The sequence below is a fragment of the Heloderma suspectum genome, chromosome 7, assembly GCF_057233095.1.
Source record: "Heloderma suspectum isolate Gila_16-S chromosome 7, 16-S_ref, whole genome shotgun sequence".
Classification (NCBI taxonomy): Eukaryota; Metazoa; Chordata; class Lepidosauria; order Squamata; family Helodermatidae; genus Heloderma; species Heloderma suspectum.
Genome location: NC_139464.1, coordinates 110661139 through 110681807, shown reverse-complemented (window position 1 = coordinate 110681807; position 20669 = coordinate 110661139). Strand labels below are relative to the sequence as shown.

General features: G+C 41.9%; 2 protein-coding genes across 11 annotated transcripts in view; both read left to right on the top strand.

Moving 5' to 3' along the window:
* The window catches only part of PPFIBP1 (PPFIB scaffold protein 1), a 160235-nt gene extending 143044 nt beyond the window's left edge, over positions 1 to 17191 (top strand). For all 10 annotated transcript variants that reach the window (XM_084811089.1, XM_084811088.1, XM_084811097.1 and 7 more), the window contains 7 exons: positions 4599 to 4687; positions 7449 to 7571; positions 9250 to 9375; positions 9645 to 9833; positions 11418 to 11597; positions 12545 to 12610; positions 14561 to 17191. In XM_084811089.1, coding sequence (XP_084667215.1) covers positions 4599 to 4687; positions 7449 to 7571; positions 9250 to 9375; positions 9645 to 9833; positions 11418 to 11597; positions 12545 to 12610; positions 14561 to 14647 — 860 coding nt within the window. In that variant the 3' untranslated portion in view covers positions 14648 to 17191. The remainder of the gene's footprint in view (positions 1 to 4598; positions 4688 to 7448; positions 7572 to 9249; positions 9376 to 9644; positions 9834 to 11417; positions 11598 to 12544; positions 12611 to 14560) is intronic.
* REP15 (RAB15 effector protein) lies at positions 17190 to 19353 on the top strand. The gene has a single exon (XM_084811099.1). The coding sequence runs from the start codon at positions 18495 to 18497 to the stop codon at positions 19266 to 19268; it is 774 nt and encodes a 257-aa protein (XP_084667225.1). The 5' UTR covers positions 17190 to 18494; the 3' UTR covers positions 19269 to 19353.
* The last annotated feature ends 1316 nt before the right edge of the window (positions 19354 to 20669 follow it).

Sequence of the window (20669 nt, the reverse complement as noted above, 5' to 3'; positions counted from 1 at the left end):
GCGGCGACTGTTGACCCTCTGGGGAATAAGAGAACACGAAGAGTTCTTGGACAGAATGGGGGAACTACAGCAGCAATGGGCAGACCAGAAGCTTGAAGAGCAACAGCAAGATGAGGCAGTGGGAAATGCTGAGGTGAGGAAAAATGGAATAGAGGATACTCCTTGGAAAAGGGTGACAGTTAGGAGAAGAAGAACTAGACGCCACTCTGCACCAGTGGAAGCAGTGGAGCTGTGGAACCGATTCCAGGTACTTGCGGATGAGACTGGAGGACAGCCTGCAGAGGAAGAATCACAGGGGAACCTGCATGAGAGTGAGCAAGAGGCTAAAGGTCAGTCAAACAGAGGCGATGAAACCCAGGCCTACAAGAAGAAGAAGAGAAAAGTGGTAGTAGTGGGAGACTCCTTGCTGCGTGGGATCGAGACCCAAGTATGTCGCGAAGACCCGTGGACTCGCCAGGTATGTTGTCTCCCGGGAGGACAGATTAGAGACGTGACTGAAAGGTTGCCTGCAGTCATAAAGCCCACTGACAGGTATCCCTTTCTTCTCATCCATGTGGGAACAAATGATACCGCCAAGCGGAGCTACGAAGAGATCACGTCAGACTTTGAAGCTTTGGGAAGGAAACTCAAGAACTTTGGGGCCGAGATAGTTCTCTCATCCATCTTTCCAGTAGTTAGAAGAGGGATAGAAAGGGAACGAAAAATACTCCGGGTGAATGACTGGCTACGAAGGTGGTGCCGATGAGAGAGATTTGGATTCTGGGACCACGGGCTATACTTCCTGGAAGATGAGCTGTTGGCTAGGGATGGGTTGCACCTCACAAAGGATGGGAAGAATGTATTTGGCCACAGCATGAAGAACTTCATCAGGAGGGCTTTAAACTGAATCCCACGGGGAAGGGAGATGTAATGTTGGGGGTAACAATGGACATAGGCGCATGCACTGCAATGGAGAGAACAGCTCTGATAGCGCCCAATAATAGTCTTTAGACACATGTAGGAAGAAAGCCAGACTATGAAGCACATGGTCTTCGATGTCTATATACTAATGCCCAGAGTATGGGAAACAAACAGAACGAACTTGAACTCTTAATACAAGAGGGAAATTATGACCTGATAGGTATAACTGAGACTTGGTGGGATGACTCTCATGACTGGAATACAGCAATTGAAGGATATAACTTGTTCAAAAAGAACAGGAGGAACAGAAAGGGAGGTGGGGTTGCACTGTATGTGAAAAATACATATCTCTGCACAGAAATACAGGAGGATGAGCTTGGTAGCCCCATCGAGAGCATCTGGGTTGAAATAAATGGAGCAAAGAATAAAAGGAACCTGGTGGTCGGAGTCTACTACCGGCCACCCAATCAAGGAGAAGACAAGGATGAAACTTTTGAAAAGCAAATAGCCAATGTTTTAAGGAAGCATGATGTAGTAGTAATGGGGGACTTCAATTTCCCTGATATTTGTTGGGAGACAAATTCTGCAAAACATGGCCCCTCCAGGAAATTCCTGACTTGTGTGGCGGATAACTTCCTCCTACAGAAAGTAGAGGAAGGAACTAGAGGATCGGCTATCCTTGACTTGATCCTAACCAACAGAGATGACTTAGTGGATAAAGTAGCAGTTACAGGAACTCTGGGGGAAAGCGACCATGTTGTACTTGAGTTCTTGGTTCTAAGGGAAGCAAAAGCCGAGTGTAGTCAAACGCGTACCCTGGATTTTAGGAAAGCTGATTTTCATAAACTCAGAACAATGATCAGTAAGGTCCCATGGCAAGCGATGCTAGCAAGAAAAGGAGCCCAAGATGGGTGGGAGCTTTTAAAAAAGGAAATTCTCAAGGCACAATCACAAGCAATTCCAACAAGAAGAAAAGGTGGAAGACAACAGAAGAAGCCAGTGTGGCTTCACAAAAAGCTTAGGGATGACCTGAAAACAAAAAAGGACACATATAGGAAGTGGAAAGAAGGCCAAGTAACAAAGGAAGAGTACAGGCAGATAGCACAGAATTGCAGGGATGGCATCAGGAAGGCTAAACCTGAGAATGAGCTGAGGTTAGCAAGGGATGCTAAAAACAACAAAAAGGTTTCTTCAGCTACGTGCATAGTAAAAGGCAGAGGAAAGAAATGGTGGTTCAGCTATTAAATAAGGATGGCAAAACGATAGCAGATGACAAAGAAAAGGCAGAGGTGCTCAATTCCTACTTTGGCTCAGTCTTCTCCCAAAAGAAGGTCTACGACCCCCCTGGCAAAGGCGAAGTACAGGCTGAAGGGGCAGGATTGCAGCTTGAGATCGACAGGCATATGGTCAAGGAACACCTCATTACTTTGAATGAGTTCAAATCTCCAGGGCCAGATGAACTGCATCCTAGAGTCATAAAGGAACTGGCAGAAGAACTCTCAGAACCTCTGTCTATTATCTTTGAGAAATCATGGAGGACGGGGGAAGTGCCAGATGACTGGAGGAGGGCTAACGTTGTCCCTCTCTTCAAAAAGGGCAAAAAGGAGGAACGTGGGAACTACAGACCAGTCAGTCTGACATCAATCCCTGGGAAAATTCTGGAGCAGATCATAAAGCAATCCATCTGGAAGCACCTTGACAACAATGCCGTGATTACTCGAAGCCAACATGGATTTGTCAAAAACAAGTCCTGCCAGACAAATCTGATCTCATTTTTTGATCAAGTAACCTCCCTTGTAGACCGTGGGAATGCTGTGGACATCATATACCTCGACTTCAGCAAAGCTTTCGACAAAGTGCCCCATGATATCCTGATGAGCAAACTAGCTCAAAGTGGGCTAGATGAAACAACGATCCGGTGGATCCACAGTTGGCTACAGAATCGGACTCAAAGAGTGCTTAGCAATGGGACCTTCTCAAACTGGGGAGAGGTAATGAGTGGGGTACCGCAGGGCTCAGTCCTGGGCCCAGTGCTCTTCAACATTTTTATTAATGACTTGGAGGAGGAGGTGCAGGGAATGGTGATCAGATTTGCAGATGACACAAAATTGGGCAGGATAGCTAATACTTTGGAAGACAGAAACAAAATTCAAAGTGATCTGGATAGACTGGAGCGCTGGGCAGAAAACAACAGAATGACATTTAATAGGGACAAATGCCAAGTTCTGCACCTAGGAAAAAGAAACCAAATGCACAGTTACAAGATGGGGGATACGTGGCTCAACCACACTACAAGCGAGAAGGATCTTGGAATTGTTGTTGATCCCAAGCTGAATATGAGCCAACAATGTGATGTGGCTGCAAAAAAGGCAAATGCCATTTTGGGCTGCATTCATAGAAGCATCGCTTCCAAATCCCGGGAAGTACTAGTTCCCCTCTACTCAGCACTGGTTAGGCCTCATCTGGAGTACTGTGTCCAGTTCTGGGCACCACACTTTAAGAAGGATGCAGACAAACTGGAGAGGGTTCAGAGGAGGGCAACAAAGATGATCAGGGGACTGGAAACAAAGCCCTATGAAGAGAGACTGAAAGAACTGGGCATGTTTAGCCTTGAGAAGAGAAGACTGAGGGGAGATATAATAGCACTCTTCAAGTACTTGAAAGGTTGTCACAGAGAAGAAGGCCAGGATCTCTTCTTGATCATCCCAGAGTGCAGGACACGGAATAATGGGCTCAAGTTACAGGAAGCCAGATTCCGGCTGAACATCAGGAAAAACTTCCTGACTGTAAGAGCAATACGACAATGGAACCAATTACCTGGGGAGGTGGTGGGCTCTCCCACACTGGAGGCCTTCAAGACGAGGCTGGACAGCCATTTGTCAGGGATGCTCTGACTTGGATTCCTGCATTGAGCAGGGGGTTGGACTCGATGGCCTCGTAGGCCCCTTCCAACCCTACTGTTCTATGATTCTATATTACTGTATACACACACACACATCCACCATGCACGTGTACAACCCCCATGCACGTGTAATGTGCCCTATGTGCACATTGGAGCTCACATAGAAATATCATGCATGTTTAATTGGGTTGTGGGTAGCTTCTGATACAAAAAAAAAAGTTTGGCCGTTTCAGGGAAACCTCCTACGAGGATTGAATTTATGGAATTAATATTTGGTGGAAGTCCTCCCTCATGACTTGCCTGATTGCAGGTGACTGCCAGCTTTTAGAGCCCATTAGATTTTGGTCAATTCAACATAATACTTTGCATGTTACATAATAAATAAAATTAATAAATGAAATTTGAAATTTTCAGTTGTATTCTGTACTTTACACCCCACTGTGTTCTTCTTCCACTTGCAGAATTATTAAGCAGTGCTGTGTTGGTTTTGGAACACATATTCATAACCCAGCAATCATTGTCTGCATGAATAGTAACAGAATAATAGCAACAGAAGCACTGAATTCTGCTTCATGCACATGGTTCTGCTTCACATATTATATGGCAGCAAATGCCCTTTCCACTGCGCGCGTGTGTGTGTACATACATAGACATCCACAATCAGTCTCTCACTCACAATATTAAACACATGTGTCACTCACAGTTTTGTCATTTGTATGTGCACATATGTGGGAAGCTGCTGCACTGATCATTTGGTGTTCAAGTATAGTCACCACCATCTTCTTTTTATCTCCAGGATGGTTGGATGACATTGGGCTGCCCCAGTATAAGACACAATTTGATGAAGGAAAGGTGGATGGTCGAATGCTCCATTATATGACTATTGTAAGCAACAAAAGTTATTTTTTCTACCACTTTTGTCATCAGTACTGTGGCCTTGACCTCTACCCCCACCTGAGACCTTGACTGTTCTAATTCTGCCCACTTCAAGAATCCAAAGTTCTCTTGCTGTCTTGAAATCTCTGCACATTCTTTTATCCTGCCCCTTATATCTGGACCTCTTGCCAAGAATATCTGTGAGGTCCCACTTGTATCCATTCTCTTTCTTCACATCCTACTTTTTCCATGAATCCCTTGCCTAATACAATTCATTTTTTGGCATCATCATTAAATTTCTTTTCCCAGCATGCCCAGTGCTCCGCAGACATATTTTCTGGTTGGTGTCCTTGCATGACCCTTTCATAGTTTGTCAGATTCATCACTTTAGCTATATGTCAGATGCTTTCCAAACAGCCTTTAAGGTTAGGAGAAGCAGTCTTCTCCCAGTTGGCTGCCAAGTTATCCTAATGGCACATAGAAGATTTATAATAAATTCAAGAATGCACATTTCAACTTTTCCTTTCAAATCGCACACAAGTATGGTTAATGGGTCTATTGGTAACTCCTAATATTTTGTAAAAGGAAGATGATTTCTTGTAGTTTGAAAGGTGTTGAATGCCACTGGATTTCTAGCTTAATATTTTTAGGGTCTTTTTTTTTGCAAGAAAAAGAACATTACATTAAATGTGACCCCATTGTGTATTGTGGGTCTCATTATGTTGAATTAAACTACTGCACAGAGGACATGTGTTTTGGTGATGGAAGGGCACAGATTACAGTCAACAGGCTGGTTCCAGACACACTGTGATAGTTGTTTCACTGTGATAGTTGGTTTATTCACTAAAACTCTTAATAGCACATTGTTAATAGAGCTTGGTGTGTCCTTTCCTTGTCATGAATAGAAACAAAGAGTGAAAAGCATATCCTTTACTTTTCTTTTTTCTTTTGAAATAATAAGGAAATCAATAAGTGTGTGTACCCTGCACAAGGATATTGTTTAGAATAATTAGAATAACCTAGAACCAGGTCTCTAAAATGTTTCTGGATATTATGTGCATTCTCAGGTCTGGTGGCTAGTTTTCGTTAGGAGCCTTATACCAGGTCAAACAATTGGTTTATCTAGTCCAGCACTGTCTACTCTGACTGGCAGCAGTTCTCCAGAGTCTCTGGCAGAGGTCTTTGCCATCATCTGCTACCTGATTCTTTTAACTGGAGATCCAAGGATTGAACCTGGAACCTTCTGCGTATAAACCGTGTACTCTCATCACTGAGCTGTGCCTTCCCTTCCCTTTGTAAAGTTCCATAAACTATGGCATTAGCTTTACTGCTATTTGTTTGTTTTAATTGAAAAAAGAACTATTACAGACCCCCCTCCCCCCCCAAAGAAACAGATGTAACATATGAAATTTACAGTATGAAACTGATGTGCCAGTAGACCCTGCTGATGAGCTGTGGTGTGGGGGGAGGGGGAATCTTAAAAAATTGGGCAGAGGGACCTTCTGTGAGCAGAGCCTCTCCTGTCATGGAAGGTCCCTTCCTCTTGCGGAAGGTGGATCCGGGATCCAATCCCATTAGTGGATATCCCAGACACTGGAAGTGAAGAGCAGGGAATTATCAGCAAATCTGGCTGCACGTTGGGTCTTAGGATGTGTAGTGGCCTTCCCATATGGAGGCACATTTCATGCCTCTGATGAAGCAGATTCTAGTCCATGAAAACCTATGCTGCCACTAGGGATGGATGGAACACTAATTCCAGTTTGAATTCATAAGCCCTTTCCATCCTGTTTCCTCATCAATCTGTGAATTTTAAAATTATGAAATGCACAAAAATTTCCATTTAACTACTCAATTAAATATAGATTTTTGTAGGCATTTTATTGTAAACAAAAATACTGTAAAATACATACTTTATATGCATATTTGTACCTTTTTTTAAACCAAGAACCATATTGTCAGGAGCGCCCTAGCGGCCTCTTTCAGTAGACTCCAATAGCCAACTCAAGACACAGATGAAAGGGTTCTTTTCAAGACTTTAATCCTTTTACAACTTAATGACTCTTTCAGATGCTAATCACCAGCGATTAAGCAAGGAACAACAGAGTAGCCTATGCTCCGAGTAGGCAGTTGATCCCCGTTTGAAGGAGAGTCACTTGAAGACCCTGAACTTATGGGCTAGGGAGAGATCCTCCCTCTTTCCGTTGGGTCCACGGGATGCGGCCGTTGCTTGTGCACCAAACGGGTGCTACGCCTCCTTTCCGCGCCCTCCATCGCTCGTCGCTCCCTGCTTCTGCGTCGAGCGTCTAGCAAGCCCCCCTCCCGCACTTTCTTACTGCTTGGTTCACTATCTATCTCAGGAATGCCAGCAGGAGGAATCTCTGCCAGCTTCTGTGCCTGTGAGGAATGAGCTGGCCCCTCTCCCATGGATTGCTGATCCTCCTCAGAATCAGAACTGCTCTGGGGTTCTATTGGCTCAGTTTCCACCCTGACATCTATTACAAAATTTTGAGAAGTGCAAAAACTGATGGATATCTGTGTTCCAATCTGCCGATTAGTTTGGGAAGTTTGAATCAATTTAGTTCACTTAAGAATGTGGACTGAATAAAATCCTTGAGCATCCTGAGCGGTAATACATTTAGCCTTGACGGTACCGCAAGGCAGGGTGTTGGAGACTAATACAACTAACTCATTTGGTATCCTCTAGTCTTCTCATGACTTGGTTCTTGGTCTCATTCATGTATCTTTTTCTTTTTCACATCCGCATTTACAGGATGATTTACTATCTTTGAAAGTTGTGAGCGTCCTCCACCATCTTAGTATCAAACGTGCCATCCAAGTTCTAAGAATAAATAACTTTGAACCCAACTGTCTCCGAAGAAGACCTTCAGACGAGGTAACCATTTCTAATGCTTACACAGGATATTGATTCAATACGATGAATGTAATGACACATGATGCTGGCGTGTATTTCATTTTCTTTCATAGGATATATTGCCCTGACTTTGGGATCTTGATCCCTTCCTTTACTTACTAGGCCAGACATCTATCACTGACTGTCAACTTTGTGTGGATTCATTTCCTTATTCTATTTTAAACCTCTGGAACTGGGTTACCACTTTCTCCTTCACATCTAAGCCAATGAAACTATCACATTTAATGTATCCCACCGTGTGTTTTGACTTTCTGAAAATTGTGTGAGTGCAGTGTGAATGCAATGTTAGAGCTAACTGTCACATGATACAGACTTTCTTGGACAGTACCACTTGAGAATGAAGGTGGGGGATAGCAAATCTGAGTGGCTCTGCTTATAGAAAACTAGCATATCCATGCTAATGGAAATTTATCCTACCCGTCTTCGTGATATGCTAGGTCCCTATACGTCCAAAGATTTAATATTTAATGTGGGAGAGCATTCAAGTAAATGAAGGCTACCTCCAGTTTCCAGTGATATGGTCATAGAATAATTGAATTTAGAGCTCGAAGGGACCTTGGAGGACAACCTCTGTTTATTGCAGAAAGACACAACCACTGTTGAACAGCTCTTACCACTAGGAAGTTTCTCCTAATGTTTAGCCAAGTTCTGTTTCCTTGCAATTTCCATCCAGTACCTCTAATCCTGCCCACTGGTCTTCCCAACTACCACAAGATCATTCCAAAAGTGTACTCCTCTTATTGAAAGATGGATGAAGAAAGTGGGTGAATTTTAAAAGCTTGAATTGCTTTTCTTCCTTATTTACTTTGTTTTACTTATTTACCTTTTGTAAAGGAGGCTCAGCCAAATATTAAGCTGGATCAAAGATTAACATGTTTGGTTTGGAGGTGGACAGCTGTGGAAGTTGAATGAATCAACAAAGATATGAATTGTCGTTTCACATTAATCTCCTCACAGGCTAATGTGTTACATAGCAGTTTTATTGAATACCATATTATATTGTATTTATATCAGGCCACCTGAGACTTAACCATAGTAAATTCAGACTTAACTATAGTGAATACAATCCAACAGCTGCATAGCCCTGTTGTGTCTTTATAAACCTCCTATTTCGGTTGCAAAAGCAAAAACAGGGTCTGAACAAACATTTTATCAGCTGTGATTAAGAGCCATCCTTGCATTCAGTAGATTCAGTATCAAATGAGTATGTATGAGGGCATTTGACGGCTAGAGCTCCTACTCTTGTGCTGTGTTTGGCAAAACTAGAGCCAAACTACATGATCAGTAGCCTCACATGATGAATACGGTTGCTGGGTTTTGAATTGCAGGGCTGGGGGTGCTGAAATATTCAGCTGTGCGATACCATTTTATTTAATATTCTAGTTTTTGTGTGCAGATTTTTTTTACATTCAAGGGCTTCAAACATTCTGCCTGCCCCCTCCAACTATGAAATATCTGAAGTGGTACAATTTAACAGACCATGCAAGTCAGCTGATCAGGTAGCTTGGCTCTGAATGGTGCACTTTGAGGTCACTTATAACTAGAAATATTAGGTCTACATTAACTGCAAAACTAAAGAAATCACTGTGGACACAAAGTAGTACATCATGTCAAAGTTAAATGTGGTTCTTATTGGTAGAATAATATCACACCATCCGAGGTTTCGCAGTGGACCAATCATCGGGTGATGGAATGGTTGCGTTCTGTTGACCTGGCCGAATATGCTCCGAATTTGAGGGGAAGTGGTGTTCATGGTGGGCTCATGGTAAGAGCGTTGCACTTTATTTTTCTTCATCAGGCCATTCTTAGTATAACACCAGACATAGACAGTAGATTTTGTATCTGTTCCTGGATGTGACTCTGTCGAAGTCACAGGAATTCCATCGAAGTTATTTGGTAAATATAATGGTGTTTTCGCTGTTTGTAACTTGATCATGGTTCAGGTCTTTGGTGGGGTGTGAGAAGTGACTCACTCCAGAGATAATTAAAATGTAATCCTCATTTCAGTTCTGAAATCTCGTTTTTTCTCTGCAGGTTTTGGAACCTCGTTTCAATGTAGAGACCATGGCACAGCTGCTTAACATCCCGCCAAACAAAACACTGCTGAGGCGGCACTTGGCAACGCATTTTAATTTGCTGATTGGCCAAGAGGCCCAGCAGCAAAAGCGTGAAGCCATGGAATCTCCGGATTATGTCCTCTTAACAGCGACAGCCAAAGTGAAGGTATTGTCAAAGTTTTGGGAGTATTCTCACCTACCCCAGGCTTTGATATGCTTTTGTGGTAGCCCAGAGTGCTATTTCATTTGTAGTCCTTTAAGGGTGCAATCCTATGGCCGCTAGTCAGTGGCTAGACAGCCATAGGATTGGTTGGTTCCTGGAGAACCGACCTCTACCCCCTCCCGTGCCGCCTTGTAGGCAGCGTGGATTGGCCTTGTGCTCTGCGCTTGGAAGAGCAGTGTGGAGCAGGGGAAATGGGGCATTCCCAGGGCGAGCTGGGGCGGGGAGGCCGGAAGTGCTGGTACGGCACTTCCTATGTGCTGTCCAGCCGGCCCATCCTGCGCTCCGAGGTCCCGCGGCTAGACCACCGAAATCGGCTGTCTAGCTGCGAAAGCAAGTCGGCATGCGCGCGGAGGACATCTGCTCCTCACCACTCCTCCCACCCAGCACTGGATAGGCGGTCTCCCCTGGGCTCAGAGGCGACTGTCGATCCAGATAGGATTGCTCCCTAAGGATCTAATAGAAAATTAGTTGAGTGATAAAATAATAGTGCTAGTTTGATTTAGTCTCTAGTTAATTTTTCTGCTTCTGTAGAAGAACGGTGATCAACAGCAGGTGGTAATATATTTGATATGTGGTATCATCATGTATTTGTGTTATAATCTTGTACAAATTCCTCTTCAGGACAATGCCCTGTATCACTAATGAGATTAGTGAGATTGTGAGTCTTATATTTTTCCTGAGTGCTCTGTTCAAGTAGCAGGTTATTCATGCTACTTGAATGCTACTCATGCTTCAAGTAGCAGGTTATTCTCCCACACTGGAGGCATTCAAGATGAGGCTGGACAGCCATCTGTCGGGGATGCTCTGACTTGGATTCCTGCACTGAGCAGGAGGTTGGACTCAATGGTCTTGTAGGCCCCTTCCAGCCCTACTATTCTATGATTCTATGATTCTACGCATAGAGTATGTTTTATAGTGCTTGAATATAGACTTACTTTTCTTTCTCTCTGCAAAGCCTTGAAATAGATTATAACGATATCTGCAAATACATTTTAAAAGTCTCTGCCACAACAATATTTGCTAAGTTTTGTGTCAGCTAGTTAGTGGTCATTCTATACTTCACCCTGGAAAATGGACAGATGCAAACAAGTATACAAAGGTGACTGGATCATTAAAAGAAATGGTAGCCCATTTGCTAATGCAGCTCCGCTAGCTACTTGTGGCATATCATTGGTCTGAAATGAAAACAACAACTACGTCTTCCAAGAAGGTTCCTTGGCTGGTAGCCCTGAGGCAATAATGACTCAGGCAATCGGGCAAGTGGCTATTTACAAGGCTGACTTGACAGTATATATCCTTTTAATTAAGATGATAGGCTAGGTTTTATCCTATATATCGATTCATTTGCAACTTTTATCCTGTTTTATCAGTCAGCTTTTTGAATAAATATATATTTGAGAAAATAATAATCTTTTAACCTTTGTTTTGATGTGTTTATCTACCTATTTGATTTTATGTATGCCGTAAAGAGACTGCATTGTGAGGTTGTTGACTACTTAACAGTTTATTTTGTCTGTCTTTTTTCAGCCAAAGAAACTTGCTTTTAGTAATTTTGGAAATTTAAGGAAGAAGAAGCAGGATGATGGTGAAGAGTATGTGTGCCCGATGGATTTGGGACAGGCATCTGGAATTGGATCAAAGAAAGGGTATAAGCCAGGGTTAGATATCAGACTGTATGATGATGATGACCTGGACAGACTGGAACAGGTAATAGTCATTGCAGTGCAGATTTCATTTAGTGTTAAGTTGAAAAAATAGCACGTGTATATGCATGCATGTTTTTTATATATGCGCTCTCTCTGTGCGTTTCTCAGTTTGCATTTTTCAGTGCATTTCATGACTGAACAGGCATTTGTACCCAGGTCTTTCACAGCCCTGGTCCAACATTCTACCCACAATGCAATACTTGCCAACTCATTCTCTAACATGCCCATTTTTTCCTAACCAGTTCCTCAAGCTCCCATCTTTAACATTTGTAGCATCTTCCCACTCACTTGTATTCACTCGACCATCCTATGATAGACCCTCTTGCTAATTCATGACACTCCAAACTTCTCCTTTCTATACCCACAGCAGTAGTGTAGTGTTAATTCTTCAGCGTCTATTTCTCTTTCCCTTTACCAGATAAAGGACACTTCTGTGCAGATCGTCTCTCTTACCTTATCAGTGTTTGCTTCTGAATAGGTTTTTTGTGGAATACTCTTCATACTAAGGTCCAGAATTGCTTCGTCAGCTCTTTGAGCTGGCTGCAGATGTCACTGGCTGCTTAGATGGGCTGCACTTCTGCTCCACCTGTTGAGTTCTCTGTTTATCTGACATCTGAGCAGTGGTATCAGACCACAACAGCAGGACCAGAAACTTCGGTGTACCTCTCTGGTTTCTCAGAAGGGGCAGTGACTGTGCAGTTCGTTTACACGACTGAGCTACCAATTAAACTGGTGCATAAGAGTGCACACTTGACGACAATTTTCTGGTAGCTGAGCACTGCCCAAGGCTAGAAGAAAACATTTAATGTGTCTTTCAGTTTCTACTATAGCCCAAGAAATGCTCCCGGTGTAGTATCTATATTTGTTAATATAGTTCTATGAAGAGTGTATGGATTTACAATGACATTTGAATTATTTAATGAACTCTTTTCTTTTCTTTTTTGGTAGATGGAAGATTCAGAAGGTACCGTGAGGCAAATAGGGGCATTTTCTGAAGGCATCAACAACTTGACGGTAAGCCCTTAAGAATTCATCTTCTCCAGGTGTGATTATTAATGTACCTATTGAAAAGGTGTATACCAAATGCAGATAATTTATTAAGCTTTTAGATATTTGTCCTGTCCCCCAAACAGTGCAAGATAACATTAAAATGTCATAAAAATAGACTAAAAATATAAATTATCTAAAATACTTCAGATTAAAGCCCGACAAGATCCCCTGTTGAAGCCCAAGCAATACCAGTTTAATACTGGTTAGTAACCATCCTTGTTCAGGCATATAGCATGCATCCTAACCCTTATGCTTCTGATTATCCATTTCCTTGTCTTTTATTTATGTATTTATTTATTTATATACCACCCAATAGCCAAAGGTCTTTGGACGGCTCACAGAAATTAAAACCACAAAGCACAGCATAAAACAATATAAAATATGAAAGCTTAAAACCACAAAATAACAGTATAACCAGAATAAAACCTAGAAGCAATGCAGAGATTTAAAACACAAATTTAAACACCAGAGCTAAAAGACTAGGAAGCTAAAATTCTAAAATACTGGGAGAATAAAAAGGTCTTCACCTGGCACTGGAAGGAGTACAACGTAGGTGCCAGGCGAACCTCTCTAGGGAGCTCATTCCACAGCTGGGGGCTACAGCAGAAAAGGCCCTCTTCCTAGAGGCCACCCGCCTCACTTCCTTTAGCATGGGCTCACAGAGAAGAAACCCTGAAAGTGATCTTAGGGTCCAGGCAGGCACATAAGGGAGGAGGCGATCCTTCATATAACCTGGCCCCAAGCTGTTTAGGGCTTTGAATTCTAATACCAACACTTTGAATCAGGCCCGGAAATGGACTGGCAGCCAGTGCAGCTGGAAAAGTACTGGCGCAATATGAGCTCGCAGGCCAGTCCCTGTTAACAATTTTACTGCCCTGTTTTGGACCAGCTGAAGTTTCCGGACCATTTTCAAAGGCAGCCCCACATATAACACATTGCAGTAATCCAGACAAGAGGTTGTCAGAGCGTGGATAACTGTAGCTAGATTATGTCTGTCCAGATAAGGGTGTAGTTGGTATATCAGTCTAAGCTGATAAAAAGTGCTCTTATTCACCTTATTCATCATACCAACTCTTTGAGGGCCATACATACGTACCCCTTTCATTTAGGGGAGGAGTCAAGGCTGAGGAAAGCTTCAGATGTTAGCCAGAAACTCTCTACTTGTCAATGTTCTCTTTTTTTGTGCTTCTGGGTAGTATCTGTAGCAGTCTTCAGAGATGGTGGCCTGCCCAAAACCACCACTGAATCCACAATTCAGTTGTTATTTGAACCCATGCCCTACCAGAATTTTTATCCTTATGCAAATTATGCATTGATAGGGCAAATCTTTGCTACATATCTAAACCAATAGAAGAATGATAGCTTTCCCCAAGAAAGACTTGAGGAACTGTTGTTTTTTTAAGTTGTTTAAGCTTTCTAACACACTTTTCAGCACCTTCATGAAAATACCTCATACAGACTCAGATCACTGGTCCATTTAGTCCAGTATTGTCTACTCTGGAGTGGTAGTGGTCTTTGGCACCTCTGGCACAGGTCTTTCCTATCCTTATCCCCAATATCCTTTAACTAGAATTGCTGGGGATTGAACCTGGGACCTTTTCCATACAGAGCATATGCTCTACCACTGAGCTGAATTTGAACAAATGAAGCTGCCTGAAACTGAGTCAAGTGGTTGATCCATCTAGGCCGTAGGTCTACTCTGATTGGCACCTTCCCTTTTTCCTGGGATCTTCTACCTCCAGTTACCCGGGACTGTGCTTTACCGTTCATGTACATACCCTGGATCTCTCTCCTTGCAGTATTGGGAGCATGGCAACATCTTGTCTGCTGTCCACTAGGTGTGCAATTTATACATTTTTCTTGGCTCTCGGGTTTCAGGAAGTGTTCCAATTCTTCCACTTCTTTTATTTCCAGCACATGTTAAAAGAAGATGAAATGTTCAAAGACTTTGCTACACGTTCTCCTAGCGCCAGTATAACAGATGAGGATTCGAATGTGTGACAGAATCAGCGTTGAACACTTGGGTTTCTTGATGCTGCTTGGAGTGCCGCTGGTGTATGTGATCGAGACAGTGCATCATGTAACATTGGGTTGCTTTTGCTTCTGTTTGTAAGAACTGATATTTTTCAGGGGGATGACGAGGAGAAGAGGTACCTATTCTAAATTTGCCATATAATCAAGGAGAGAAACAACTCAGACATGAGTGAGGGAAATGTGTATATTTCCCCCTAGTGTAGAAACTTGTGACATATTTCAAAGCATCATATTTAATATGACTCTACCACCATAACGTTCCTGCACGTAGGCGTGCCAAAACATTTATCTGTGTATTTCTCTCTTTTTTCTTTAATTAATAAAAAAAGGAAAATACTCAGTTGCAGAATTAGCATCCATTGTAGATATTTCAGCAGGAAAGAAACAAACCCTGGAATTCCTGGATTCCTATTTGAATGAACTTCTCAAAAGTAAATAACCAATCACATAATCCCCAAAGCTGAAATCCTGTTTGTCTTATTTTTTATACAATTTTTATTAAAAAGAAGTATATTGAGTACATACAAATCAGAAGTTTTATATTGTGATATAAGGTAATGACACTTTTTTTTTTAAAGAGAGGATTCCAGTTTGAAAACCAGCTGGTTACTGGAGAAGTCAGACTGACCTTATAAATGGCTTGTACCTCCCTACCCCATAAGTGATGCCTGCATTCTACATTAGGAATGACGTTATTGAAAATTGTGGTTCTCTTTTGCAACATCAAAACATCTCTGAGCTGTTCTTTTTCCAGCTTTAAAATAGGATTTTAATAACATTTTAACATTTTGTCACTGCAGATGTGACATTGAGAATGTCGTATTTTGAGACTGAGAAACAAGCTGTGGCTTTATGAGTGGAACATTTTTCCCTCTCATATCCTGCAATGGAAGGGTTCTTTAAATTTATACAGAAAAGAATATTAGCCAAGTCACTTTATTTTACAGTATTAAAGTAAGATATGGAGTCTTGCCTTCTAAGTACAGCTGACCATAATGTAATGTACTGAGTGATATTTATACTTGATTTTTATAAAGGACAACATGTATTGACTTTTTTAAAACCCTGAGAGTTGTAAAATTCAGATTAGCCAGTGAAAACAATGTTGGTCAAGAGAATATATTTGACTCTGGCTTTCTTTACCCAGTCCTGAAATATTTACAACTAATTTTCTACTTGCACAAAATGATATTGCAAACATTTCTTAATGTACTGTTTGAAATGAATTAGTTACCCTGTAGATGCCAATTTCAAGTACTTCAAATGTTTTGGACCCAAACTGGGGTTGGTAATCCAAGGACTTTTGCAGGAGTGTTAGGTCAGGCTTTGGGCATGTGCTCAGGTGGTATTAGTGGTGATTTTCAATTTGGGCCCAATCTATTCATTCAAATATTTTGGCACAATTTTCTTGGGTGGACACCATTTTGGACAGCAGGTGGGGGAATTATTTGAATTTTCATCCACATAAGTCTCTCTGTCCATGATAACCTAGTTTACCAGATGGTCCTTCTTCCTGACATGCTAACTTTCTGCTTGCAATGAATTTAAAAAATATATGGGGGAACATTCAAACATGTGATCCATGTCCTGTAGTCTGAAATGGAATTCTCTACCATATGATTTATTTGCATGCATAGATTGGCCTCTAGATTGACTTCATAAACTTATGCTGGTTTTTAAATGTGCTGCTTCTCACACATTTATTTACAGTTGTCAAAGGAGTGACAAAATGAATTGTATTATGTTTTCTATCAGATACTAGGTTCTGTATCTTTAAGAAGCTTAATCAGAAGATCTTTGCCAGTACAGTATATTCAATGTGGTCTGTCGGTCGTTAATAACAGACCATACAAACTTCTTCATGACCACTTCATTTCAGTTGGTATCTGACCTAGTTTGAATGAATGGAGATTGCACCCATGGTAGAATTATTACTTTGTCATTCACTATGAATAATTGTATTTATGAATTAAGAAGTTCACTTTCTGGACCTATTTAAAAAAGCAGCTACTCGCAAACCCTGTAAGATCACTTGGTAAAAAAATAAATAAATTAACAGTGCATACCTTACGTAACAAGATGTGTCACCTGCCACCTTGCTCCTCTGGCAAGCGCTGATTGCATACGATTTGAATAGAGACTCAAGAGTGGGTGCAAATCCACATGTATTTGTAGAATCAAACAACACCGGAAAGAGTTTCTTTGTACCTAGTTGGAATGTTGAACATATGAACAACACTAGACTTCTCATCATTTTTTAATTGTGATGTACTTGGAAATTGGCTCAAACTTGGGCATCATTTTGCTGGTTGGAAGAATACATCTTACTCTTATTTTCAGTGGGATTGGGGGAGGAAAGAGTAATATAAAACACTCACAGTTAAGCCAAGTCGTTAACATAATTGTGCACATATGAAATATCTTTATGGTATTTTATTGGGTTGCATGTGTACAAAGAGTTCAGCATAAACTTATCTGTATTGCCATGTTCAATAAATAATATGAAACGTTTCTAGGCATTTATCTCTTTGCAAGAAATACACACATGGTTTTCAATAGACCTTTCTCTCCTTAGTTATAAAGATGAGCCTTTAGACCTTTTATGAAGAAAACTTCTAAAATGTTCATGCCAGTCCAGAACTGGTATGTATGCACAGCTTCTTTGTACAGCTCATCAGTTTTAGTGGCTTAGCAGATATGCAACAGAATGCCCATGTGGAATTGACACTAAATAAAAAAGGGTTTGCTCCCAGAGACTTCTGTGTCTGTAAAAGGTCTGTAGAACAGGATGTTTGCCTTTAATCCCACACAAGAGTTGTACTTCTGTAAGCAACAGGCACCAAAACACTGGGCAGGTAACCTCCTTGAAATCTTACATGTTGCTCAGGTAAGTTTCCAAATAAAAAAGCAAATGCCTTGAAATATGGCTACAGTTTTTTGAGAGCTCATTGAACTTGTGGAATGAAGAGCAATGGTAAAACCTTGGTGGGTGGCCTACTGACATTGTCTACTGCCATTCATGCTGAGTCATCTTTTACTGGTAATTATTGGCTGGTGATTATAGCAGTTTTAATGAGCTGCTGTAAGAATTCGTGTAAATATAGCTTCAGTCATTTACTTGTGCGTTTCTGCTTTATGCCAATGGCAGCCCCTTGGGCTGAGAGAACTCACAGAACGACGCTGCTGCATTATGAGATAAGTGTGCATGATACAAAAGGTCTGGAAACTTGTTACAAGTAAGTAGCTGGAACATAGACAGGTAACATGTACACCACCCCAAGTCACATACCATGAAACTAAAGGTTTGCAGAGTTAGAAGTATCATTAAAACTATACTCGCATGTAAACTTATGTAGGCATGCAACAAGTTGAAATGGCAATAGAACAATGGGAATCCAGTGACATTTCATGTTGGCCGCTATAGTCAACATTATATAAGCAACATTATATGTTGCTTATACCATAAGATTCAACTACTCCCTGTCAACATACAAGTTAATTGCTGCTTTGAGCATCTGTTTTTCTTCATCCATCCCAGTTATGACTTAAAAAAAACCCCTACCATTACTAGCCTCAACGTTAAAGGGAATGAAAAGTGCACGAACACAAAGGAAGTCCTGATACTTTAAAAATGCAAATGACCAAGCCAGTTCAACTGCTTTCTGGTAGTTAAGCTGAAACAGGGCACACCCAGAGTTCTGTGCCTGCAATCAGGAAACTAACCATTTTGCATGGCATGGCTTTGCCTGGGCAAGAGCATGGGGCAATGCTGCTTATTTAGCAGATAGCTTAGGATCTCAACCATTTAACTTGAATGAAAAGACATTACCTTGGGGACGTTTTGCATGAAAGCTCCACCCTTGAAAAGAAGATGGGCCAAAAATTATCACAGGAAACGAACCAGGAGAATAAGGCTGACATCCTGATTATATGTGATGTATTTAGCCAAGGAGTGGTTTATGCGTCACAGAAGCTGAAAGAGTATCTTGGATTTGAGGATCCACAAAGCAAATTCCACCCATCCACAGATACCCTAAATGAGATTTTTCTGGTCAGCTTCATCCGTTTCTGTGTTGAGAAAGGTGTAGACGAGCGTATCACAACTAGCAAGATGAGCAAGCAACAATCCTTGCTTTTTGGAGTTGATTGGGTCTGGACTCTATCTGGAGCTGACAAGCAAATCAGGCTTCAGATTGCTGTACAGTCTCTACAGATGGCGGAGTTTCCCAATGGAGATCAGGCATTTGAAATAACTGGCAATAACAGAGAAGCAATGTTAGCAGAGGAGCTTTCTGGAAACAGGAGCAGATTTGAAAAGCTGGAAGAATTCTGCAGTCTGATGGGAAGTGACTGCCTTGGCTTGTTCATCATGTTTGGGGTTCCAGGAAAGCCCAAGGATATCAGAGGAGTTGTTCTAGAGAGCATCAAGAAGGAAAAACAGAAAAACCTCTTGTCTGGTGAGAATGCACTAAGACTATTTGTTTTGAACACTGATAGTTTCCTTCCTACTAGAGAGATGCTGGAACACTGCCTTTTTAAGAAAAAAAGGATGAGGGAAGTAGGTAAGGTTTATATTAATTTTCTTTAACCTCTGATTACAAAGTCAGAAGGCTCCCATCTAAACAGTGGTAGAATATTGCTCAAGACAATTCACATGTGCAACCAATCCTACATATCTACTCACAAAATATCTAACTTTTTTGCCAGCATAGTTGATTTCGCAGGAGTTGAAGATGGCTACACTTCTCTGGTCCTCCATTCAACAGAATATGTTTTCGAGATGGTATGCTACCATAAAAGACAAATTTTAAAAGCATTCTGTTTTTGCAATCTGTTTTAAAAGCATTCTGTTTTAACTTGCACAATCACTGTGCAAGTTAAACAGTTGCACACAGTAACATGATAAGTCAGTATAGCTTAAGAGCTGTCATTCATAGGGTTGCCTAGAAATATCAAATTACCAGTCAGAGCTATTTTTTGTTACCCTGACTCACCTTCTCAAAATATTTCCTCTGATCTGAAGGCTGCAAAATAGGTTAAAGTGACTCAGAAGATTTTACAATGGTCACAGCAGGCAGATGATGGGTGCTGATTATAGGCAAGGTTGGAGCTGGAACTTTTGACCCCTTGTCAAGGCATTGAATGAGAAGTTTTATTTTGCAACAATTTTCCTCTGAAAGCTACTGTAGTTATCTGCAATATGGTATACATAAGGTGGTACAGGTAAGGACCCTCATGAAATGCAAGAGATGTCAAGACACGCTACTTCAACACAGGGGTCCCCAACCCCCGGACCAGTACCAGTCTGTGGCCTGTTAGGGACTGGGCTGCAGTAGGGGTGTGGGAACCCACCCTTACCTTGGGTCTACGGGGGGGGGGGCGATCTGTCCCCCCCCCCCCCGAATCCTCGCCGGTCTTGGCCGGCTCTGCTCTGCGGCAAGTCCGCAGAGCTGCCAGCCAGCTCCGGCCCTGCTCTTTGCAGTAATCACCTATTACTGCAAAGAACAGGGATGCAAATCCTCCCCCAGCTGGAGCCGGTCGGCAGCTCTGCGGACTCACCGAGGAGCAGAGCCGGCCAGGGCCAGCAAGGATTCCGGGGGGGGGGGGGAGATCACCTTCCCCCCCCCGCTGACCCAAGGTAATGGGGGTTCCCACACCCCTACTGCGGCCCGGTCCCATCCCCCGCCCAGTCCGTGGAAAAATTGTCTTCCACAGACCGGTCCCTGGTCCCAAAATGGTTGGGGACTGCTGCTTTAACACACACCCAGATGCAATTTATACATATCCATTTCCCTGGATAGTGGTGATCTAATGAATGGAGGATCCTGGATATCAAGATAGGACGGCTGTTTTGCTTTGTGAATTGTGCCTGTCTTAATATTGGACCATCTATCTTCAAGCGAAAAAAATTAATACAATTCCTAAAGACAAGTTTACTGAAGTACTTAATTACTCAAGTCCCCAAAAAGTTTTAAATAAGATGTTATCC